This window comes from Bubalus kerabau, chromosome 8 (genome assembly GCF_029407905.1).
Source record: "Bubalus kerabau isolate K-KA32 ecotype Philippines breed swamp buffalo chromosome 8, PCC_UOA_SB_1v2, whole genome shotgun sequence".
NCBI classification, from domain to species: domain Eukaryota; kingdom Metazoa; phylum Chordata; class Mammalia; order Artiodactyla; family Bovidae; genus Bubalus; species Bubalus kerabau.
This window is the reverse complement of record NC_073631.1, coordinates 106857329-106882777: the sequence shown is the minus strand read 5'-3', so window position 1 is coordinate 106882777 and position 25449 is coordinate 106857329. Positions and strand designations below refer to the sequence as shown.

The 25449-nt window shown below is 42.0% G+C and overlaps 2 protein-coding genes and 1 long non-coding RNA gene across 5 annotated transcripts in view; 2 read left to right on the top strand and 1 right to left on the bottom strand.

The window, feature by feature from the left end:
- The window catches only part of KDM7A (lysine demethylase 7A), a 74012-nt gene extending 62781 nt beyond the window's left edge, over positions 1-11231 (top strand). The window contains exons 12-20 of the mRNA XM_055591078.1: positions 240-449; positions 1955-2079; positions 2270-2424; positions 3651-3748; positions 4287-4435; positions 4625-4833; positions 6165-6250; positions 8089-8362; positions 8958-11231. Coding sequence (XP_055447053.1) covers positions 240-449; positions 1955-2079; positions 2270-2424; positions 3651-3748; positions 4287-4435; positions 4625-4833; positions 6165-6250; positions 8089-8362; positions 8958-9052 — 1401 coding nt within the window. The 3' untranslated portion in view covers positions 9053-11231. The remainder of the gene's footprint in view (positions 1-239; positions 450-1954; positions 2080-2269; positions 2425-3650; positions 3749-4286; positions 4436-4624; positions 4834-6164; positions 6251-8088; positions 8363-8957) is intronic.
- On the bottom strand, positions 2931-22486 carry LOC129659575 (uncharacterized). Of its 2 annotated transcripts, XR_008718138.1 has the most exons (4): positions 22041-22486; positions 15980-16208; positions 3112-3238; positions 2931-3031 (listed from the first exon to the last, which is right to left on the bottom strand). It is a non-coding gene; the product is annotated as an uncharacterized LOC129659575 (long non-coding RNA). The 2 variants fall into 2 exon arrangements; XR_008718137.1 differs by lacking the exons at positions 2931-3031; positions 3112-3238 and adding an exon at positions 13491-13621.
- Positions 22487-22540: 54 nt separating this feature from the next.
- PARP12 (poly(ADP-ribose) polymerase family member 12) overlaps positions 22541-25449 on the top strand; it is a 46484-nt gene continuing 43575 nt past the window's right edge. The window contains exon 1 of one of the 2 annotated variants that reach the window (XM_055591080.1): positions 22541-23220. In XM_055591080.1, the coding sequence (XP_055447055.1) occupies positions 22892-23220 (329 nt within the window). In that variant the 5' untranslated portion in view covers positions 22541-22891. The remainder of the gene's footprint in view (positions 23221-25449) is intronic. The other variant, XM_055591079.1, reaches the window with a different exon arrangement.

The window sequence follows — 25449 nt, the reverse complement described above, 5'->3', positions numbered from 1 at the left end:
GTAGAATATGACACAGCCTTTAAAATGATGTTGAAAATCAAGGATATGTGTTCACAGTATTTTATGTGGGAGAGAGAAGGGGAAAAGATCTCAGCAGAGCTGTTCAAGTTTTATAATTTGGTGTTTTTTGTTTTTATGATGAAAAGAAATGTTTTTTGTTTTCTAAAATATTTTTATAGATGATTAGTCACTTACGTTTGTGGCCTTGTCATAAAATACCCCAAATTTTGTTCTTAAAGGAGGAAAACGGCAAACCAGTTAAATCTCAGGGAATCCCTTCTGTGTGTCCAGTTTCACGGTCCTCAAGTGAAGCAGCTTCCCCATACCATTCCCGACGAAGGATGAGGAAACTTCGAGACCACAACGTCCGAACTCCTTCCAACCTCGACATCCTGGAGCTCCACACGAGGGAGGTGCTCAGAAGATTGGAGATGTGTCCCTGGGAAGAGGCAAGCTTATGTTCCGTGGTCACATGAGAGACTCAGTCATTTCTGAAAGGCCTTCAGAAGGATGATAGAAAGAGACCAGGCTGGCCATTCTTGTTGTCTGATCTTTGCTTAGCACCCTAGGGGTCAGCAGTACTTCTGCTCATGATGGGGACATGCTTCTGTGTAGAAGTAGGACGAACACGTCCCATCAGTTTGCTGACATGTATATCGAGTGTTTACTGAGTGCCAGGTACTCTTCTAGGCTCTGGGGAAGGTACCAGAGTGGGCAAAACCCAAGCCCCTGCCCTCATGGAGCTTCCATCCTAGTTCAAGTTGGAAGGATCGAAGTCAGAGACAGGTATTAAAGTCATATAATTTCAGATAAAAATGTCATAAAGGAAGAGAGCAGTATAAAGGGCCTGGTGGTTGGCTGCTTCTGCTAAAGTTGTCGGAGAACCTCTCAGGTGGGTGGGTGCATTTGACAGACACATAGCAGAAGTCAGATGGATACACAGACTTGAGGAGGAGTATTGAAGGCAGAGGAAAGTGCAGGTGCTGTGGGCCTTTCCCTGGCCCAGTGGCAGCAGCTTGCATCACTGTTAGGCTGGGAGACTATTAAACTCATTACAGTTTGAGAAATGCTGGCATAACGGAGTGATGAGCTCAGTGTGGGGCCTTTGTAAAACATGCTACTGACCTGTGGTGAGATCCATGTCATCCATGATTGTACATCTTAAGGAGAGGACAGTTTAAAATGAGTAACATAGCAGTATCTCTGAATTAACATATTTACAGATGTTATATAGAAATTAAAGCTTCCTTAAATATTTTAAATTTTATATAATTATATTTATACTGTTTTAAGCCTTTGGTGTTCTAAACCTCCTTCAACCCATAGCCATCTGGGAGAAGATTCACCCATAGCCATGTGGGAGAAGATTCAGGTTATTATAAGAAGCTCTATATATTATTAAAGAAAAATATTAAAGGAAATATTCTTTATGTTTTAAAAACCAGCTACTGTTGTGCCTTTATGTCACTTGGTGGCCTTTGTTCCTGGTGATAGCAGGGTGGTGACCTGTAAATTGCTGAGAGTACCTGGTGGGAAGACCAGAGATTAGGTCAGAGATGGGGGTACCAGAAAGGACCCAGCAGTAGGGAGAAACAAGGGAAAGAGAATTCAAAATACATGAAGGCAGTACTACTACAGTTTTTCAGCTTTCTACAAGAGTGACATGTCTGAATTCACGTGAGGCAGATTTTATATTCTGCTTTGTAGAACGTATTTTACTGTTACTGGCCCTACAGAAAGATGAACCACATTCATTCTGGTTTTAGGAGCCATTTAGTTTCCATGCTGCAACACTGCAAATGCCCTAGCCTTGGAGGCTGCCCAGCACTCTCAGGATGCAGGGCCGTGGGGACGGGGGCAGGGGGAGGTGGTGGTATACTGTCCTGCTCCTTTACTTGTCAAGCAGGTGTATTTGAGGGTGGAGGTTAAGTAAGTTCTGTTTTTATACTTTAAGGACATCTTGAGCTCAAAACTGAATGGAAAATTCAACAAACATCTCCAGCCATCTTCCACAGTACCTGAATGGAGAGCGAAAGATAATGATCTTCGATTACTGCTGACAAATGGAAGGATAATTAAGTACGTGAAGTAGATCAAAGTATCAGAGAGTTTAGTTTTCCATCGATTCCCTCTGTTCATTTTATTCTGGGTCCAGACCATTGCATACCTGCCTGAAATATGGGGAAAGTGTCTCAATTCTCAGTTTTCTCTGCAAAGTAAGGAGAGTTGCACTATTTTCTGACTTGATTATTTTTCCCTCTGTGTACAGGGATGAGAGACAACCCTTCACAGATCAGAGTCTTTATACAGCAGATAGTGAAAATGAAGAGGATAAGAGAAGGACAAAAAAGGCAAAAGTGAAGATGGAAGAGAGTTCAGGAATAGAGGGAGTGGAGAACGAAGAGACTCAAAAACCACTTAACAGTATGTTTGTTTTAATGGTCATTTTAAGGGACTGTTCATTATTAATATGCTAATAATATGTCAGGTAACTTGCTAATTTTAAAGTGCTTAAATTAGTAGTAGGATTCAAATTTCTTGTGTCCCTAATACTCTTTTGAGAAATCTGGAGCATTTCTGAGTCATCTCTCCATCAGGGAAATGCTGAATGTGACCTCCCAATGAGGGGTGGCAGCCGGGGAAGGTGGTATTAGTGACAAGGATGTCATTGGCCAGTGACACCCTCATCTAATGACAGTTTATACAAGAGTCACATAAAAGCTCATGTATTTTTATGGGCCTCTACTCCAAATTATGAAGCAGTTGAAAATGTAGTGCAATTTCCAAGATAATTTTAGCTAACATACATATGGTTTTCAGAATTAGGAGACATATATAACTGGCTGATCTGAAGCTATAAGTAACCCAAGTATTATTTTATTCGATTGCATATTGACAAGAAGGCTCTACTTGGTTATTAATTGGTTACCATCAATGCGATGAATAGTAACACCTCCTCCTCCTTGAGATCTTCTTTGAATGAAGTCTTCATTTTCTCAACATTTTTCAGGGCCTCCATATACCCTTCTATCTTAAAAAGTAATTAAACATTTTAGAACTTGATAAGTGAATATTCTAGATAATTAACATTATTTAATCCATGCCGAATACCTCAGTTCCTGCTAATTCCAGATAAGTTTGTAATTGTTCTAGTCAGTGACTCTACATTTGTTCTTCACATGCCAGGGGAGAGGCAGCTGATCAATGGACTTTATCCAGCAGTTGCTAGCAGAAAGTGCTGTGGGGAAAGAGAGGCAAGGGTGAAGCCTGGTCTATAAGCTTGTTGAATTCACTGTTTACTTGAATGTGTCTTAGGCTCAGGAGAGTTGTTTTATTTTCTGTTGAGACAAATAAAGCACAATAAGCATCGTAGCTAATTTTAGTGTTGAGGTTTTTTTCTGGGAAGAAATATAGTCAACCCACCCATGCAAGGATTGTAAACCATATTCGATAAATACCACAGAACTTTTAAGAATACACCTCAATCTGTATCTTGGTTAATTGGGGGAAAAGTTCTTGGGGGAAGAACGAAATGAAGACAATGAAAGCAGTGAGAAAGGACAGAGCCGGGCAGTTGAGTTGGACAGGCTTTGGATGGCACTTTGCTCCAGTTCTGATGGCTCTTTTTCTCTGATCATTTTCCTTCTCAGGGTTTTTAACAAGTGTGAAATCAGAACTCAGGAATCGATCATCTGAATATTCTGATATTTCTGATTCAGAAGACTCTGGACCTGATTGCACTGTACTGGTACGCCTGGGACCCTGTAACTTACAGTATGTGATGGAAAGATGAACACCCGCTTTCCTTTATGTGGGAGGAAAGTGGATGACAGCTTTCCCAAAGCCTGTCTATCTGACCTTTGTGGCACAGAGCCTTCTCTTCAGTGGTAATTACACACACACACCCCGTCACGTGTCTACTTACATCTGATCAACAAAGCTTCTGTCTGATTTTGGAAAGGGTAGAGGGAGATACAGCTCTCATGTTTCTCATATTTCCTCATAGGTTATATTTCATTTTGCCTTAAAGAAAGCCTGTACTGTGTTTTTTTTTTTTTTTTTTTTAAACTAAAAAAAAAAAGCCTGTGGTTTTTTTTTTTTTTTTAAACTAAGGAATTATGTTACTGCAGTAACTAGAGATTTCCACTTTTTCTTATGAAACACAGAAATAATTCCATGATAATGAAGTTCTCACTTTCCCTTTAGATGGATAAAGTGTTTTTGATTAGTTTGTACAAGCGTGTTCCAATTTTTTATATAGATTTCCCTCTATTTAATTATCTCAGAAAAATAATTTTACCACTGAAGAGTCTGAAAGTTCAGGTGATGAAAAGAAACAAGAGATAACATCAAACTTTAAGGAAGAATCTAATGTGATGAGGAACTTCCTTCAAAAGAGCCAAAAGCCATCTCGAAGCGAAATTCCAATTAAAAGGTAGGCATGCTGATGATGATAGTCTTATTACAATGTTATATAAATGATAGGAAAACATTTGTTATTTTTTGTTTGTTTGGGGGTTTTTGTTGTGTGTGTGTGTGTGTGTGTTTGTTTTGGTTTTAAAATTTACCAAATATTTCCTTAGAGTAAAAAAGTTCTTGTCTTTTCTGCTGATCTGCCCTTCAGGGAATGTCCTACCTCGACGAGCACAGAGGAAGAAGCTATTCAGGGCATGCTGTCTATGGCAGGGTTGCACTATTCCACGTGTTTACAAAGGCAGATACAAAGCACAGACTGCGGTGGTGAAAGACCCTCTCTCCAGGACCCCAGCGGCTGCCACAGCAGTAACCATGAGGTCAGGCAGTTGTATCGCTGTGATAAGCCAGTGGAAAGTGGTAAGAAACATAAATTGTAAGTCTCTGAAAAATAACATAGAACCCTCACCTCAATAGCCCTGTAATCCTAGCTTGAGGTTAAAGATTATGAACAAGAAATGTTTATTAAACATCTTTAGTTGGAGATGGTGTTAGACATATTGGCAGAGAGAGAGAGAGAGAGAGATAATGTTGACAAATGTCAGCTGCAAATAGAATAACTCAAAATGTAAATTAATGGATTAAGAGTTGTGTTCACTGACTTGCAAGACAGTATTGTTTCCCTTTTATAAGCTGATCAGAATGGAGGGAATGTTTGTGTCTTAATTGATGTGCTTAGTTTGAACAATCCACTTTTTCCTTTTATGGAAGGGAAGGCAAGCTTTCAGCTGTGTCTGCTGGAGGGTATCCTCTCCTATTTGAAAAGGAGACATTGGGAAAAAGAGACTTGCTGGCGATATCAGTGGTGCCACAGAATGTTTCCTTCTGTCTGCCTTTAGGGAGGAGTTTTGTTTCCCAAAAATCTGAGGAGGATTAGGGAAAAGATGGTACTACATTAAAACTGAAGTGTACTGTAGGAATTATGTTCATTCCCACCTAGCTGTGTCAACTATGTGCCAGGAGCTTGGCATTCATTTCACTTAATTCTTGAAACGACATGTTGGATGTGTGTAATGTAGCTTTAATAGGTAAAGAAAAAAAGATTTAGTGGAGTTAACTTGCCCACACTTACGTGGCTACTCAGTTTACTGGAATTTGAATACAAGACTAGATCATGTGGTCTCAAAATCTTTGCTTATTGTATAAGATGAAACTCAGGTTTAAAGAGGTTGTATAACTTGCCTAAAGATGTATTGGTAATGAAAGATCTCAAGTTCAAATCTGGATTTTTCTGTCTTTCCACTTATCATTCTGTCTTCCTATAATCTCTTTGGCCCCTTGAAAAGAAAGCTTCTCTGGAAATGCTGCCAGATTCAGGCAAACATATGCCTTTATTCTGTATGGGAAAATATACTATTTTTAGAGAAACTGTATTGCACTTGGTTTTACATCTACAACAGATGGCCACAGAATTTGATCTAGGTCCTCCAGCATCTGGCCCAAAACCTGCCGTAGAAAGAAAGACAGTCTTTGAGAGAATTGAAATAATTAACATGTTGGATTGCAAGCTGGTGACTGTTTTGTTTTTGAGAGGGAAAGGAGTATGGTGAAAGTATATGAATAAAGAGTTAGCATGCTCATTTTTTAAAGAAAATGTCAACATAAATTTACTTTCAGTTTTAAGCAGCAGGCTAACTTTGTTCTTTAAGATCCAGTTTGTGAGAAGATTTTTAATTATAATTTCTCTTTAGGATATCATGTCAAGACTGAAGATCAAGACTTGAGGAGTTCTTCCTGGATTAAACAATTTGATACAACTTCCAGATTTAATCTTCAGGTATATTCAAGGTTTGAAATATTGAAATAGGATTGTCATTAGCTCTGCTTTTGCTTTTGTTTTTAAAACTGCAATCAGTAATCAACCCCCAGATGTAGAAAGCTTAACAATTATCATTAAATGTACATTTGAACAGCTGTCCATTTTTAGGGATTCTGATGTACTAACCAATGAAAGGCTTATGGATAGAATGTTATCTGGAAAAAAGCAACTTATTTAAGAAAGCCGTTAAAAACTCCTGGCTGCCAACACCTTTAGGTTATGTCTGGCTAGAATGAAACATGAAAGGAAAAAAGTACCACAGTACCACAAGGATCCTTTTAATCTCTGCTGTTGTTGAGCATTTTTAGATACCACATTTCTTTGAGAGTTTGATGACAGTTACAGGAAAATGTTTTCTTTCCAAAAAATGTTCTCCATAAATATGACTTGTGCTTACATTTTTCTCATGGTTTGTACCCCACCCTCACCCCAGACCATTCATTAACTCCAGATTAAGAGTCACTGCTCCAAGAGAAGACACTTGATGTCTTAGGATTCTTGTGTATGAATGCTTATACCAAACAAAATGAACCCCCAAAATACCTTTTTTAAAAAAACGTTGCCAGTAGCACCAAAAAAGGAAGGCTGTATGACCTTTTTTGGAGAAGGAAATGGCAACCCACTCCAGTATTCTTGCCTGGAGAATCCCAGGGACAGATGAGCCTGGTGGGCTGCTGTCTGTGGGGTCGCATAGAGTTGGACACGACTGAAGTGACTTAACAGTAGCAGCAGCATGACCTTTTTGCTGCAGACCTTGGAAAATGACAACCAAAGAAAAAATCAAAACTCTTAGGTGGCACAGTGGAGTCTCCAAGCCTCCCCAACCCCATTTGCTCTCTGAATAACAGAAATATGGATGGTTTTAACGTTCTTCATTTGGTTTATCTATATTTTATAAATACTTGTCAATTACTTTTATAATAAGAGAAAGAACCAAGTTATTTTTTAAAGGCAAGTACAAGTTCTTTTAATGGGAGAATATGCTCCAGAGACAAAGGTCAGGTAAGAAATTCCTTAACTATTAAGAATTCACTTATTAATGTATGATTTTATAGTGCCTCACTGGTTATAAAATTTATAACTCAGTAGCATTATAGGATTTAGTATTAAAAGGTAAGCTGTTATTTAAATCTAGCTGTTGCTTTTATAATTGTCTTTGAAAATAAAGAAGTAGAAGACATGATTAGCAAGATCACCTTAGAGAAAATAGAATTTCTGGTTCTTGTAATCTAGAGAGGTATTAGAATAGTGTGTCAGATTGAAAAGCTGTTTCTTCATGCTCAAGCGTATTTGTAAGACTGTTTTAATGCTCAGGTGTATTTGTAAGACTGTTTTAAAGCATGTCTGTATTTAATGCTGTTTTTAAAAACTTGACCATTACAGAATCAGAAATTCACTTTAATACACACACACAAACACACACTTAAAACTAGTTTCATGAAGCATTATATCTACAGTATGCTCTTTTCAAGTTCATCTTTTCCTTTTCTCTTTTTAATTCTGGTTGGGACCCTCTCTGTTTTGATTTCAAGACCCACCAATCATCTATTTATCTATAATGTTTTCTTCTCGACTTGAAGATGTCTCAATTTAAGTTACGAGGCATCTTTAAAACCTGAATCCTTCAGAGCTACTAGGTTTTAGAATGAGATGACCATCAGGAGGGGTCATCTATGGCCACTTCATGTTAAAAAAACCCAAGTTCTGTACTCTATTTCTTCTCTCTCTTAAATTGTTAATACATTACTTCTCGTAAAGAAACCCTAAAAAGTCGGCCTTATTTCCTTCTTTCTTAGGATCTAAATAGAGGCCAGAAATGCATCAAAAAGGAAGTTTCATCAGAAAGCAGTCACAAAGTACAAAGTAGGAATTCTGTGGACAGCAGTGGCTCAAGCCTTCAGAATGCAAAGTATACGCAGAGTTCAAGCTTGACATCAGGGGTGTGCCAGCTAAGTAACGGCAGTATAAGCCCAGAAAGGCCTGTTGGTGAAACTTCTTTTTCAGTGCCCCTTCACCCCACCAAGAGACCTGCGTCAAATCCACCACCTATCAGCAACCAGGCAACAAAAGGTAACATTACACGTGTGTAGGTTAAGTTAAATAGACATGTCTCTGCACTCACATTGCTCACAGCCTGCTGGGTATGGACACTGCATTGATAGGTGCTCAGATTACTATAGGGACAGAGAAGAAAGTATCTCAGTCAATCCTGAGGAGCAGGAGGGGTTTTCTGGAAGGGGAGGTAGATCCTGGAAAGGCTGTGACGGGTTAGCTGTGCTGAGACAGGGGAAGGGACAGGGTCGACAGCACTGACGGCAGAGGAGACAGCGTGACCCAGGGCAGCGGGGAGGAACAGCACAGGGTGAGGGCGGAACAGGTGCGTTGCTGAAGCAGTTTGAGGCAGGATGGTAAGAGCTGGTGCTGAAGAGATAGGCAGGGCTCGGACCAGGGGAGTGTCCTGTATGTCTTAGGAAGGAGGTTGGCCCTCATCTCGTGGGTGAGCTGGAAGGGTTTTAAGCAGTGGACTTCCAGGCGTGTGACTCGACCCATTCAGGACGCCTAAAAGCCTTTGCCTGCCATGTCGCTCTGCTTTAAGTCTTCCAGGTGCTGTCAACTGTGATTTTCACTGTTACTTACGTTGCTGTTGGTGTGCTGTATTTTGTAGGTAAACGTCCAAAAAAAGGAATGGCAACAGCCAAACAACGTCTCGGGAAGATCCTTAAACTGAACAGAAATGGCCACGCACGTTTCTTTGTGTGACGGAGCTGCAGCTGTGGCCACTATTCCCTTCGGAGACTGGTCTTGGGGTGCGGGAGCCTGGAGCTTCCACGTGCCCCACTGAAGCAGTTTGCATGTACAGTAGGGAACACTGCCTGAAGAACAAAATGAACCTGATGCTGCATTTTCACTGTGCCACACCCACTCAGCAATAACCATTTTGGACCTGGTGGGGAGAGGAAGAAGGAGGGTAGAACCTTAAAAAGAGACCTTGAACTGGAAAGGGTCTCTTGTCAGGGCTTGAATTTCATTTTGTTGTTGGTAGTGTTTTGATTTATTTTCAGTGATAGGGTAAAGAATTATCAGTAATTTATTTAACAGATTTTTTTTTAAAGTTAACAGCTTTTAAATTCTTTCTTTTTTAAAGCTATTTATTTGGAAGATTTCTGGAGAAATATCTCACTAATTTAGATTTAAGAATGTGAAGGTTTTTAAATTATTTTTGATAGTGTGTGTGTTACACGTGGAGAAGAGCCACGGTAACAGTAACTAGTCTGGACTCTTAAATTTGCTATTCAGGTTAAAGTCTTAAACAGGGATTTGATGCATTAATTATTTTAAATTAAGATGTATATGAAAATCATTTTATTTTATATATTTCATGTGTTTTTTATAAGCTATTAGCTTCGCTTTTGCTAACATCCAAGGTGCATACTGTTATCCAGGTCGATTACCTATGTCCCACCTTCCCTCTGCACTCCCCCTCATTTCGTGACGACACAAGACTCTTCTCTTTGCAGGGAAACACTTTCATAGCCAGTGTGTAAGAACTACATTCAAGACCCCACATTTCTCATTTCGTTTGACATTGCAGTTTTCTTCTAAATAGAATAATAGGCTTCTTGCATTTTCACTTTTGCTGATGATATCTGGGTCCCAAAGAGTACAGCTTTAATATCTTTTCCCTACTTGTGGGAAAAGTATTATAAGTTTGGTTAAATTGTCATGTTTGTAGTTTTCCAAATACATTTATAACTCCAGAGGGCCTTCTTCATACTGCTGGTGTTGGAGGGCAGGGCCAGCACCTGCCACAGAGGTTATATTTTATGATGCTTTTATTCTGTATACCTAATCTGTTGGAAAATATGAAATATGGTTTGACTTAGAATATTCAAATCTGCATAATAAGCCGTAATATAATAAGACTATACTATATTAAGTTGTATAGAAGCAAGCATGTTGGAGTAGATGAATTGGGTGTGTGTGTGTGTGTGTGTTTAGTTTTTTATTTCTTAACCTTCTAATGAGTTATTTAAGATGTGGATTTGGAGTAAAATGGGTGCTTTTTGCAGTTTCTTCCATCTGTCCTAACTTAACCAGTGCATAGTGAGGTTAAGTATCCGGTTGAGCTTTAAGGAATCATTTATCTCCTTTGTGCACAATTTTTACTAAATGCCAGTTTTCAGCTGCTTGCAACAGCTTATGTTTTCCTCTCCGCCTGTGACATAAAAACAAGTTATTTCTTGTTTCTTGGGGGGTGGGGTGGAGATATTTCCAGTTCTGACAATAGAGCATTTTATAAGTTCCTACAAAAAGTACAGGCAAATTGGATAAAATTTATTTTTATGGAAAAGAAATATGGCCATATTATGGATTTGTCTTTTTTTTTTTTTTCCCCACTCAGCAAGGTAGCAGGATTTTCCCTTTTAAGTATCACTTGAAGAGCTAAGAAAAAAGAAGTCTATACCATTGTCTTTCATGGTTACATTCAAATGTATTTTCAAAGAGAAATATTTCTTACTCTGTTTCCATTCCAATATTTCATGGAATATATATATCTTATGAATTAGCCTTTTTGGTTTAATGACTGGACCACTGTCTGGGTCTTATCTGGGTTTCAGGAAGAATTTTTTTGAAGTACTAAATGTCGATAATAGGCTGACTCAAAACTGTCTATACTATGCCAAAACTAGGTAAGAAGTAGGTACAGTCAGTCATTTGGTTGGTCATCAGATCTCAAGATATCAAAAATGTGGGTTTGCGTGATTCTCCCACCTTCCCTACACAATATAGTGCTGTGATGTTTTGGTTTTCTGTAGATAAACCATTTTAGTGTTATAGTACACATGTTTTGGTTTTAGTTTAGAAATGAGAATTATAATTTCTTTTTCCAGCTACATTATGATCTGGGTTCTTTTGTTGTCTTTACATTTTTCACAGCTCTAAGTATTTTTAATTACCTTTTTTTTTCTTTAGCCATAAAAATGAAAATAATTTATTTTTATGAATTAAAATGGTGGCCAGTATCTGCCCTGTGTACTTAGGCCAATAAATACTAATTTTAAGTAGCCAGTATATGGAACTTCTAAGTGAAGGTACTGTGGATTCATTTTTGGCAGTGTTAGCCCATTAACTGGCTAAGTTTTAAAAACTTTCAGTAAGATGAAATAACCACTAAAATAGTACATGTAAACTTTTTGTGAATTGGTAAAAATTCAGCCACTGAATCCAATGACCTCCATCGTCAAAGCTCTTATAAAATCACTGACTGTGCTGCATCCCTGTATCTCGTGGAAATGACTGAACTTTGAAGTGACTGCCACCAGCATCTGGACTCGACTGTAATAACCTTTCGTCTTTCCCTCAGTCTCATTTATAAATAATACCACCCTACAGACACTGCAACTTAGGAAGACAGCGGTGGTGGCATTTAGTTAGTTATAAGCAAATACAAATAATAACCAACAATTATCATTTAATATATGCAATTTTAATTGTAGCAGGTAAGCATTTTCCTTTATTGATTCAAATAAGTGACTTCTGTTAACCTGGAATCCACTGTACTCTAATTCATAATATCACATAATACTAAGCTCTCCAGTATTGATTAATGATGTAAACTCTACAAAGCTGGCAGTTCATAATAGTCCAATATCCTAGAAATACTTTGAACTTAATGAAGCATCAGTTGATTTTTAAAGCATACAGAATTGAAAATTCTGACCAAAATCATCTTATAAACTCAGAAAACAAGCTCATCTGTATCACTACTTAAGTACTCAGCACTGAATACTGCTCTAGTTTTTAATCCAATTATTGCCTTTTTAATGAACTCTACTGTATTTATTCATATGAGATCAGATATTTATCACTCATCTACTATGTGCCCAGCACTACTTAGTACTGTGGGAGTGGGGGGATATAAAGTTGGGAGTTGTGATCTCTGCTCTTGAAGGTATTCTTCTCTAGGAAATAAGCAGTATTATTTTCACTTCTAAGCAAACTTAAACAAAAGAGGGCCCATTCATAGAAAAAACAAGACATAACTTTATTAGTTTTAGTGGAGATACACTGTACAACTATTGAAGTTAAAATTTTTTTCAAAATTTAAAAGACATTTCAAAAATTAATAATTTAATGTTCATAATCACAGGGGCATGTTATAGCATGAAAGGAGCAGAAGACCTGGGTGTTCGTCCAAGTTCTGCCCTTTATATTTTAGTTGTGTGACCTTGAATAAGTCACTTATTCTTTCTGAGTCTTGGTTTTCTCATTTGTAAATTTGGATCAAAACTCAGTCAAGAAAAACATAGAAAAGTGTTAATCTATTTACACTTCATATTTGCAGAGAATTTATGATAAGTTACAACTGACAACGAATGCACATTTATGTGCATTTTTAAATGAAAACTGTTACTCATAAAATTTGCTTCATATCAAATATATGCCCAGAGCATGCTACCTAAAAAAAAACTGAAGAATCTCTAACAAGGTGCTGAATTAAACTCAGAATCAGTGCGTGAAGTGAAAGAAAAAGGAATGAGATAGTTTGTGGAGAAGAGTGAGAATGTTTATCTTCAAGTAAACATTAAGACGATTAGATGATTTAAAGTAATTAAAATTAGTTTTGAGTTCTTCTCAAAGAGTACTGCTTCACAGATTCTGTGTATTCTTCAAGGCACTAGAATAGGGTAAAATAAATCATGAAATTAGGATGGCTTAGCAACTACTCACAGTAGTAGGGCAGGAAAATAAGGTGGAAGAATAATGGGGGATCAGCAAAGACAGCTCTGAGCTGGCCAACAATGGCTCATTGGGTAGAGAGAAACCACTGTAGTGTAGGAAGGGAGTCTTGACTGGAAGCTTTAGAAGAAAAGATTCTGCTTTTTGCAAGAAATGCTCTCTAGTGATGTCAACTCCCCAAAGAGTTGATGAATAACTGGCCCGGTATACTGCTGCCGTAGTCGATATTGCAGTGTATAAGCATTTTATGATTTCATATTAAGAGATGAGGGCTTCATTATAAATTTGAAATTTTTTCAAAAATTCATTTTTCTCATTAGTTGTTAAGCTAATTGCTTCCTCCAAAAAGAGAAGTTAAAGGTCATCAGTCATTTTCAGATGCCCCAGATTTTCATTTAAAGCAGTTTTGAGAAGGTTGAACATCTGACCTTTAGCTTAAGAAAAGAGACAAATGAAACCCAGAGAGGGCAGTGACCAGCTGGGGGCACAGTGGATACTAGACCTCTGGTACTTTGCTCCCTACGGCAGCCCCTGTCCTGTGACACTGCGGCCTCGGCTGATCTGTGGTGGGTGATGCTGATATGCTTCCTAGAAGCCGGGGGAAAGACAGAGGAAGTGACATACTCACTACATTGCTGTTGAACGTAATGGAGTTTTAATGCTGTAGCCTTACTAAACAACCTTATTTTTTTATTTTTCAGTGAATGTCATGCCGTAAGTCAAATATTTGATACCCCTTACCTAAAAATTTAAGTTAAGGACATTAAGAAGCAAATGTCTATTTCCAAAGCAATTAGCTTATCATGACTGTAGTTTTATTCTGTTATGGTATTTCATTTCTTCTTCAGTGGGTAGAGGAAACTTAATACTCATTTACCTGCATTCTACTCCTTAGAGTCTCCCTCTCACCCTTCCTGTTCTTTTCTAATGTCCTGAAGCTTTGTCTTAACAAGTGTAATATTGATTTTTTTGTTGTTGTTGTTAAAGCCTTTTTGAAACTGTGTTCAGTGATTCTTCCAACAAGTTTTATCTGCTCTGCACTATTTCACTAATAAACCTTGGCTACCACGTAGCCCAAGACCTCCAAGTAGTTTACCTATGCAAGACCTGTGACGTTCTGAATTCACTTTTATTTCAGAAGACAACCTTAAATGGAACTTAATCATAAAGATAAACCTTGCCTCCACCCAGTTTATTTTGGCCATTTCCTTTTCAAATTGTCAGCTGTTTTCCCCCAAGATTTTTCACCAAAACAATGATCATAAGTGCTAGAATATATAATATCTTGCAGGAAAAAAATAACCCAGAAATACTCATATTTCTTTGGTGGATTTTGGTGGGTAACCATTACCAGCAGCAGGTGTAATATATAATAATGAGTTGATTCCTTGCCTAGAATCATTTCTTCCCTCTAAGATTCATAGGATTCACCTTTTATTTTTGCAAAGCATACATATAACTTCCGCATTATAGTCAGGGACCTGAGGTGTAACTTGCTAAGTGAACCCCAAGGTTATTTTATCTTGCAAAAGAAACCTAAACCAAACTAAGGGCCTTACATTTATGGTTAGACTGAATCAAAAGCTATAACCTCAGTTTTTCCAAAAACAGCTTCTGACTGCAAAGCAAGTCATGCAGTTGTTAGGTATGAAATAGCACTGATCAGGAAATGCACATGCGTCTTGGCAGACCGCGTTTCCTTCCGAAAAGACTTTTCTACTTTTAATATAAATTAAGCCATAACAGTTTCATGCTGTGGAAAGAGGGTGAAAAGGTTCATTTTAAGAGATTATATAATATGAATTTTCACATTTGCTGTGAAATGTCTAACTTCGCCAGTGCTTCAGCAGGTTTGTTTGATTTGGGGGTGCTGGGGGGAGGGTAGAGGGTGGTGACAGGGAGGGGTAGTCTTGGTTTTAGGGGGTTGAAATCTGTGAAATTTGAAAAGGGACAATTGTTGGCTCTGGTATTTACTAGTTTTGTAGTAATGTTTTGCTAGCCTGACTGACTTTCCTGACCTGATTTTCATGCCCATGGTCCCAGGTGACTGGTAGCCTTTCTCGTTCGGGGTGTCTGCAGAGTAGTGTCTTGTTGTGTGGGTAGGCAGTCAGCGTGTGTGCACATGTGTGTCCTTTGAATACAGAAGCACACTGTGACGGCAGAGTGGGGTGTGGCTGGGAAGTGGGATGCTGAAGCTTTAAGAGCATTTTTTTTTTTCCGATTCGTAACAGTATTTCCCATCTTTTGCCTGCAGGCAGGGAAAGTGTACAGTATTTATTTTGTTTGTTTTAAATTTGTAAGTTTTTAAGTAGTTTACATTGATTATTATAGAGAAGGACAAGTGACTTGTTTAAAGTTGTATTTGGTATTCCTACTTTTCAATTTCTGTATTTTAAAATATTGAAATTAAACTTGTATTACTTCAGTTTGATTTTTTTTTTTTTAGCAATCGGTGTATTTTTTGCTCCTTTTGTTTGAAAGTATAAATGTTGAAAGTTGTATAAAATGTGTCTTTGAAAGAAAAAAATCTGAATTCTATATCCAGTTCTGACTTTCTGTTCCCTTTTTCTGCTTATTGAGTCTTGAGAGATTTATTTGAGAATGTGAAAAGCTGTGTCAAACTTAAGACTCCTTCTAGATCGGATGGTTTCAGTGTGAAAAGTTTGAATGTCTTATTACCTTATTAGATGTGTTGTTGGGGAAGCAGTTGCCGAAACATGGAGGAACACAGAGGGGTGACTGGCTGTGCTGTGGTCATGGGTGAGGGTGCTTCCTTATGGTCACTTAAGAGCATGCACACGCACACACACACTCCTCTTAGAGCACCCACAGTATCACACACACACACCCTTTAGAGCACCCACAGTATTACACACACACACACACACACCCTTTAGAGCACTCAGTGTCTTTCACACACACACACACACACACACCCACCCCTACCTTAGAGCACCCGCAGTATCCCAGCCGCTGCTCTACTTTACAAGGTGAACAAACAGCAGACCTGTTCTCTTCCTCCGGAAGCTTCTGTGGCGGTGAAAGGCGAGCAAGAACACGGCACCTGGGGCCTGGCTGCCTCGTGAAGGCGGGAGTGGAGGTGCAGTTTACTGAGGAGAATGTGGTCCCTCTGGACAGGTGCTCTGAGGACACTGAGAGCCAGGCCTGGCGGGATCTGAGGGTGCCAGGAGAGAAGAGCACAGAGGCAGGATCGCTTCAGGGCGCAGGGCAGGAAGTGGGCGGAGAGACCACCTTGGAGGAGGATCCTGGAGACCAAAGCAACAGAAGGGCAGAGGCTTCTGCTCTGCCCCTGCCCAAGAGCATAGAGGTCCCAAGAGCATAGAGGTCCCCAGGGCGCACACCCCCACAGCCTTCCCAGAGTTTTACCCAAGCCATGTTTACACCACCTCTTTCTATGACTGGCCTGCTTTCGTCCAACTGATGGAAACCTAGATCTGAAAAAAGCTGTTGTTTAAAAAAAAAAAACCTACATACTCTCTATAAGCCTGTGAGGTGTTTACCCTTCCTCCAGTTTGTCTGTTGGGACTGATTATCAGGACCTGCACTCTAATACTTTGAGCCTGATTTTTGTGTTTCTACCAAGCAGTGAGACTGTGAGATACACCAGTGCAGGATATGGGTGTTGGAGAGGGGGGGAACAAGTGCCACACGGCAGGCAGGGTTTTGAACAGAAGCCCTCATTATCTGTTTCATTAAGTATTTACTGTAGGCAAGGCATATTTTCATTTCTTCCTCATAATCACCCAACGAGGGAGGTGCTGTCCTCCCCACCCTACTGATGGAACTGAGGCCAGAGGGTAAATAACACACCACTAATGAGTAGAACTGAGATTGGAATCAAAGCCCAAATCTAAAAGCCATCTTATTTCTCTCGATTATTTTAAATTATTATATACTTTGAATTATTGAACAGGAGTAGATGGTCTTTAGGAATGGTTCTGTTCTAAAATTTTCTTTTTAGGCACCCATTTGGGATCCAAAACATGTTTTTTAACAGAAGTTTCCTGTCACACAACTGAAGTTTTGAGTCTGTACTTTCCCAGGGGCTGGGTACATATGAAAAGACTGAGGTTTCTCTTCTAGGAACCCATGGTCTGGCTATAAACAAGGGGCATGTGGTGCAGGAAGCAAGCTTGAATCCCCACAGTCTCAGCCCCCAGGGTCTGCGTGTAAAGGCCATGCCTGCGCACCCTCCACCAGCCTGGCCAGCGCCCCCTGCGGGATGCGCTGCCCCTGCCACTGCAGCCCTTCCCTGTGGCCTCTCTGCCATCCTCTTCAACCCCTCGCTGCTGGCTCTGTGAGGGGATTGGCCCAGATGAGGACGGAGAAAGACTGTCCACTCTGCCTGCGCCTGCTAATACAGGGGCTCTGGTTTCTGGAGCCTGGCTTCCCTCCCACTACCCCCCCAACAATCACCATCCACATATCATCACTCACTTTTAAGTTCCCCATACTCTCCTTCCTTGCTGGACTCTTGCTACCTTTGGGCCCAGAAATTCGCTTTATGCTTTATTAAAAAGCCAGTTCTGAAGTTGTGTAGATTCATATTCCTTCTATGCCAGAGTTGGACAAAGAGGAAAAAATGAAGGGCTTAAAAACAGAAAGTAATACATGTGACAGATATAACTTGAAACAAAAGTTTCACAGTAATATTAAGATGGTATTTTGACCTTCCCTTAATCATTTATTCTAGAAGCTGTCCTACCTAGGAAACTTGAGATACATTTCAGGTTCTGGAGTAACTCCCATGGGTGGCGGATGACCTCTGGGGAATGGGAATAGGACAGAGGGGTCACTGAAGCTGGGAATCTGCACACACACTGATTTTATGATTTGGGTGGTTTTTTTTTTTTTTTCCTAATTCAAATAACATTTCAGTTTTGTAATTAAGACAAATCACGGGTTATGGATTAGCTGCCCCAAGATGCTAATTATACCATGTACCTATTCACACCCATCAGAAATCTGGCCCTTCTGAAACCATTAGGTGTCATTTCAGGGGCTCTGAAGAGCTCTGCTATACCATAGTCCTTAGTGTTAGTGCAGAAAAGAATTCAACCAGAGGCAGTGATAAGTGATTCATCAGAACAGGACGCTTGTGAAGCTTACAAACGGGTGGGCAAGAAATGTTAGGCCACAAGAACTTACTGGGCTACAGTTTTACAGTCAGAGGAAAAGTGGGGAGGGGGAGAATAACTGTTTTTCTTGAGTAGACTTCATGCTTCCATCATCAGCTCCTCCAGGTTGAGCAGAGGAGTTTTCTTCGCTCTACAAGGCCAAGCTAGGTCCACAAATTGTTTTTTAAGTATGTAGAAAGCATATCCTAGGGATCATTAACTTACTGAGCTCACTGGGCAGTATGTACATCTCATGCCACCATTGTTTTATTGTTTTGGGGCATGTCTCATGCTTCTGCATTGTTGCTAACAAGCTTCTTAGCATTTTGTTGCTAAGCAAACCTGCTTTCTTGAGTAACCATTAACTTACAGGGGTTTCCCATATTTTTTCTACTTACAATCCCCCAGTGGGAATAACTATTTAATCACTTACTTTGTCCCTTTACTCTGGCCCTATCACTTCTGCTCCCCGGGGTGCAGTCTAGCAGCAGGTGCAGCCTAGCAGGGATGCGCTGGGTCAGGATGCTGAATGGGACACAGAGCCAGTCACCAGGGGGAAAACACTCCCTCCACCCCTGTTCTCAGCCATGTCTGTGCTCCATTTCTCACTCTGCAGAGTCCCTTGTTTTGTCTGAACTAGAAGCCTGAGTTTAGGGCTGGGACTACATGTGTTTTCTATCATCAGCACCTCCCCAGAGTTTCAGTTCAGTTCAGTCCAGTCACTCAGTCGCGTCTGACTCTGCGACCCCGTGGACTGCAGCATACCAGGCCTCCCTGTCCATCACCAACTCCTGGAGTTCACTCAAACTCATGTCCATTGAGTTGGTGATACCATCCAACCATCTTATCCTCTGTTGTCCCATTCTCCTCCCGCCTTCAATCTTTCCCAGCATCAGGGTCTTTTCAAATGAATTAGTTCTTCGCATCCCCAGAGTTTAGCATACTAAAAATACATTGAATAAACAGGTGAACAAATATGGATAGTCCTCATTTTCATCATTCCCTCCCCCAATCTCTCCCTCCCTTAGAACTTAAAACTGAAAATTTTATGGTAATGCTTTGCAAACTTTATGTGACTTGATTTGAAATATAGATTATTCTAATGGTTACTGTGTAAAACTAAACAGATTAGATTATGAGAGGACTTTTTTTTCCTATTAAAAGTAGAGGAAAAGGTGCTTCCTGAAGGTTTGTTGCTGGGTTCCACAGAGCAGTATTTTCAGAGTTTTGAGGCAGGGCCCTTCATGGGGGCTGCTCCTTCTGCTTTAATTCCAGGGCAGGGTGATGATCAAGGAAGGAATTGCCTTCCTCCTCCCCAGAGACCAGCTCTGTGTAACCCAGGGTATTGGGAGGGCAGTGTGGTCAAGCCACAAAGTAACAAGGTCTTGTTATATAGGGTTGCTCAGACAATCAGACTCCCATGTTCCCTATAATACACACTACAGAGGGGTTACACAGTGATTGTTCCTAGAACAAATAAGGTGACTTCAGCTTCCCATAAATAGCAGCAGGACATTTCAAAACAAGTTCATTCCCTATATAAGGATTTAATTCCCTCATAGACAAGTTTTACTAAGTTTCAAGTCACCACTTTCTGCTCACCATCTGCTATCCTCCCAACTCTTTTTACTTTCTGTGCCTTCACTATTGTCTGTTGTCTTTATTTACTTATTTATCTACTCTGTGTCATGTATTCTCCAGGTTTTCATCCCTGCAATTTTTTTTTTTTTTTTTTTGGCGGGGGTCGTTCTAACTTGGATGTCCAGTTATTATTTCTTACACTCCCTTCACCTTTGCTCTCCTTTCAACCCAGACTGGTTTTCATGATCTATTAATACAATTTATCCTTTGCAAAAACCCTCCAAAACGTGCCCTGATCTCCATTCACGTTGAATTCAAAGGGCAAAACCCAAATCCAAGCTGAACCCAATTTCCCTGAAAATTGGAAGCAACTAATCTAGCCATTGATATGATCCCTGGCCCCCACTCTAGCCCCACTTGCAGCTGATAATCCTTCTCCACGTCCTACTGGGAAAATAGAAGCCTAAATTAGTTTCCTGAGCTGCAATAACAAAGTACTGGGCTTAACACAACAGAAATCTATTCTCCCACAGATCTGGAGGCTAGAAATCGAAAATCAAGACATCGGCAGGGCTGTGTTTCCTTTGAAGGCTCCAAAGAATCCTTCCTTGCATCTTCCAAGCCTCTAATGACTGATGGCAATCTTGAGCATTCCTAGATTTGTACATATCATTACAACCTCTGCCTCCATTGATATCCTGTAAGCAGATAAGGTAGGGGATCCCTGGGGAAAGAAAACCAAGCATGGCTTCCTTGACAGAAGAGAAGCCATTTTGGCTGAAGCCATTTTAGGCCTACGCTATTTTGAGATCTAGTTCTGGGCACAATGCTTGCCCTTGAACAGATCTCAGTAATAATGATCTTAAGGGAACAAAAGGACAAACTGTTAGCAGGCAAGAGAAGTAACAACAGCAAAGATAACAAAGCAGTTGTAAAGACTCCCAGTTCTGTTTCAAGGGTAAAGACGAGTCTGAAGCACTTTCTTGAGCTGTTCTGAAGAAGTTAACCACCCCTCAGGTGCTCAACCTGGAGAAGGAAATGGCAACCCACCTTGGTATTCTTACCTGAGAAATCCCATGGATAAAAGAGCCTGGTAGGCTACAGTCCATGGGGTTGAAGAGTCAGACACAATTTAGCGACTAAGCAACAACAGGTGTTCAACCAGCAGATCAACCGGAAACTACGGCCTGATCCTGTTGACCTCTTCTGAACCTCATGACTGCAATCAATTAAAGCTTGGGCTCTGTCAGTCTACCCTAATTCTATGCTGACTTCTACTCAAGTCCTTTCATGAGTATGCATATACCCTTAGCTTAAACCTTCCCCAATTCTGCTGTTTGGGGAGACACTGCCTTGGGAAAGATCATCAGTGTTCTTACTTGCTGCAGGTAATAAATCCTTCTTTCTCCTGATGGATCTTTGACTTGATTGTGTCTTTTGGCTCAACACCCACCAAGAGGCAAATCAAGCTTTTGGATAACAAAATCACCTTTTTAAAAAAAAAAAAAATGTTATTTTATTGTCAAACTGTACTAAAACCACAATTAAAATTTTAAAGTTCAGTAAATTTCCTGATGATTCAGTGGTTAGGACTCAGCACTTTCACTACGGGGGCCCAGGTTCAATCCCTGTTCAGGGAACCAAGAACCTGCAAGCCCCATAGCATGGCCAAAAATAAACAAATAAAACTGAACTTAAAATTTTATTTAAAAATACACAATGACAATTTTTTAAGCAATTAAAATCCAGGAGAAAAATTGCTCCTCACCCCATCCCCTAACTCATTTTCATCTGTCCGTGTTATTATCTACTCTTCATACACTTCATAGATCTTTGGTAGCTTAACAGCACTTTAGTAGTAATATTAAAACTAGAATTTTATGTTCATTTTAAGTTAATTGAATACGGTAAGTATTTTTTTCTGCACAATCTTTCTGCCCCTCAACTTTCTTTCCCACTTTTGCTAACACCTCCCTACTGCATACTTCCTACAATATCAGTGCCCACAGCCATGGTCCTGCCTCAGCTTTCTCCGCCCGTTCAAAAATATTCCACCACATTCACACACACACACACACACACACACACACAGACGGGATTCGCTTCTTGCTACCGATTTAGACATTTTTATACAGCTTTCTTTTTTCACTTCACATCATAGATGTCTTTCTAGGTCAATAGGCAGAGATTTAACGCACGCTGGTTAGAGCTGTGTCCCAGTCTGGATAACGATCAACCGCGTTGCTCCCATCACCCTACTTCCTCCACACAAATGCTTCTGTACGTACCTTATCTACCGTTCCTTTTACTTCTAGAAGATTCTCAGAAAGATGGCTGGGTCAAAGATCACGCACATTAAGCATTGTAATAACTTTTTCGGGATTATTTTCCCAAAGGGCTCTAACACGTCACATGTCAGTGATGCACGCCCGTGAGGTGTTCCTGTGCCCCCATGGCTTTTAATATAGTCCATTCAGCAGGCGCGGGGAGAAATGGCTTTTCGTTTGAAAAGAAGGGATTTTCACGTTTAAAACAAGGGAGTCACAGCCTGAGCTGAAGAGAAAGCAACACTGAGGCCGCCTTTGCGACTCTGTGTGATTGCTTCCACCTGAGGGGGCCCCAGGGCGTCTTCCTGGTTTCCCTCAGCGTCTAGCGTTTGACTCGCGCGACGCCGCCTGGCGGTTCGCAAGGGCGCGTCCCAGGCCGCTCCGCCCAGCGCCCGGCGCAAAGGTGCGCGGTCCGCCTGCCGCGCTATTTCCCGACGCCCGGAGTCAAAAGCGGGAGGCGCGCGCTCCCGGGCGGCCCCACCCCGCCTCGTCCCGGCGAAGGCGCCACCGGAACGCCAAGCGCGACCCCTAGGCTGGGTCGACTCTATTCCTGTCAGCACTCTGAGGGGACTCGTCGTCGAGTCCCCCGGACGCTGAAGAAGCTCCTGCGGGCTTCCGACGGGGCGGGCGTGCACAGCTGAGGGGCCCGGTGCCGGAAGGCGCCGAGCTCCGCTCAGCTGAGAGCCGGAGGCGTGGCGAAGCCACCGGGTTCTGTTTTCCCCTGGTCGGGGGGAGCTTTCAGTTTCGTTTTCGGCCCCAGTCTCCTCCCCGCGGGAGCCGCCTGCTCCCCTCCAATCGCGGGCCCGACGACCATGGCGCCGGCCGCCCTTCTCCGTGAGGTGACCCAGGTGCTGTGCGCGGCCGGGGGCGCCTTGGAGCTGGAGGAGCTACTGCGCCGGGTGCGGCCGAGCGTCGGCGACGACGTGCTGGACCGGCTGCTGCGGGAGCGCGGGCGCTTCGTGGTGGCGAGGCGGGCGGCCGGGGCCGGCGCGGCGGCCGTCGAGCGCGTGGTGCTGGCCGTGTCGCCGCTGCGGCTCTGCGGCGCCCATCTGGGCCCGAAGCCGGGCTGCGCGGGGCTGTGCTCGCAGCTGCACCTCTGCAAGTTCTTGTTCTACGGCAAGTGCAAGTTCCTCAGGGACGGGTAAGGCGCCGCGCCGGGAGCCCGACGGCGGGGAGGGCGTCTTCCCTCCCCGCCCTTCGTCAGTTTGGGGGAGAGACTATGAGGTGGCTGTTCCTTGGCCTGTACTCCTCCCCCTCCTTTCTCTTCAGCGAACGTTTATTGAGCGCTTTCTGAATAGGTGGAACGGGGCGTGGGGCTCCGCGTCGAGCGTTGGCCTCGGGGAGGGACAGCCTGGGAGTGGCCGAACCGGGGTGGGGGTGGGCCCACGGCCCGCCCTGAGGGCCGCTCAGCGCTCTCTGCCCCGCCACAGAAGGGATCTTTTGAAAGCTTCTCTTCACCTGCTGCCTGGACGCCAGCGGCTTCCGTTGCATTTGGAATACAATGCAGGCTTCTAACCCTGGCCCCCAGTGCCCCTGAGGGAACTGAACGGGTCCTCGCCGGCCCTCCATCCTGGGCTCCTCAGGGTGCCCTTCCAGCCCGGGTATAACTCCAGCCTTTGCTCATCGGGTGACCTCTGCTCTCCTGGACCGCCTTTCCTAGTTTACCTCGAGTATCCTTCAGGACTCGACTCAGGCATCTCTTTCCTTGGGAGCCCTTTTCTTTCTTCTCCATCACGTTCTGTTTACTTTTCTCATAGCGCCCTTCATGGGCTTCCCACTGTTTTCAGTAGAACGTAAACTCGGGAGAACGGAGAACCCTCCGTCTTCGTCCTGGCTGGGCTCTCCCGGCCCTCAGCTCTGTGCTCTGCACCTGGCAGGCGCTCAGTGAGATTTGTGGAGTAGATTCAAGAGGTAAATGCTAAAGAATTTGGACCTCACCCTGAAGGTAATGGGGGCCCGTCAAGTAGCAGAAGAGAGCAGCCATCAGGTGTGCATTGTAGGAAGATAGATAGTGGTACGCATCTCATTTAGAGGAGGCTATGATGATTTCGTTTGGAAGCTAGTCCAGTCATCTGGAAGAATGACTGGAAGAACAAATAATTTTAGTTATTTTTCTTTTTTCTGCCTTAACAGGGTAGACCTTATTTCATGCTCACATCAGGTCTAATTGTGAGATTAACATCGTGAAGTATGGACCTTGATCCATATAGTCATTTAGGGACCCAGGCTGGCAGACCTAGACTCTGTCTTCTTCAACCCATGACTCTTAAAGGCCATCTGGGTATCAAGTTCCAAGGAGCAGGTAGAGAAGATGGATAGTAGAGGGCTAGTGGGAGATTTTTATGGGCCAGTTTTGGAATGGTAGCTATTTTTCTGTCCATGACCCAAGCACCACAGGATGTCTGTGCCTGGATGCAGAGGGAGTTGGAAAATGTCCCTGAGAAGCAGCTCCCCAGAAATCCTTAGATTCAAATATTTCAAGACCCAGATAAGGCCTTATGAGGAACGGGTGTATGTATGAGAAATTTGGGAGAGTTGGTAAGAGGAGGGTAACAGGATTCAAGAGTTGATGACTCATTTTTCTTTATTATCGTTCACTTGGAGATGACATTTTTCTTACTGTTGACAGAGTGGGAGAGGGTTTTGTTTTGAAGAGTGCCCAGAGGGTAGCTCTCCAGGTCTGAAACTTGGGAGGATTGCCAGGACACTGAGATGCAGGTTTTGGGAGTTTGGGGGCAGCATTTACTATGGCTACAGCAGCAAGAGTGGGTCTTATCTGAGGTGGAAGCTGAGGGTGGAGCGCCAGGGCAATTGAGCCTTCAGGGGCTGGTGGAGAGGCCGCATCTCAGGGTGGAAGGGGGAGCAGCATGCAGAGAGGAAGGTAGATACAGTAGGTGGTAGATGGAGGGATCTAATGACAGAGATCACTAGTGGGTCTTGTTGATATCTGTAGTTGGTAAAATAAAGATAGCAGACCTATCTTTAGGTAGGCTAATTCCCAAAGTTGGGGTCAGATTTTGTCTTGGAAGTCTAGTATTTATAGGCCTGGATGATCCTAAGTTCTTTTTTTTTGTTTGTTTGTCTTCTTTGTGGTTTACACAGGACAGTTTCTTGAACCTTCCTTCTTTGACTGTTTCCGGATCACATAAGGGAGAGTGGTTGTGGTCAGCTGCATGTTCTGTGCTTTCCCTGCGAAGCTCTCTGTCCTCCTCAACTTGCAGAATCAGCTGTCACAGACATAGATCATCACTGCTGCTTTTGTTGGTGACCTCTGGAGAGGGTCCCAGGTCCCTGATTCCATCCTTTGCTTAGGGGACAGTGAGCAAGTGGTCAAGAACTTAGCCCCAAGACAAGCCTGCCTTGGCTGTGC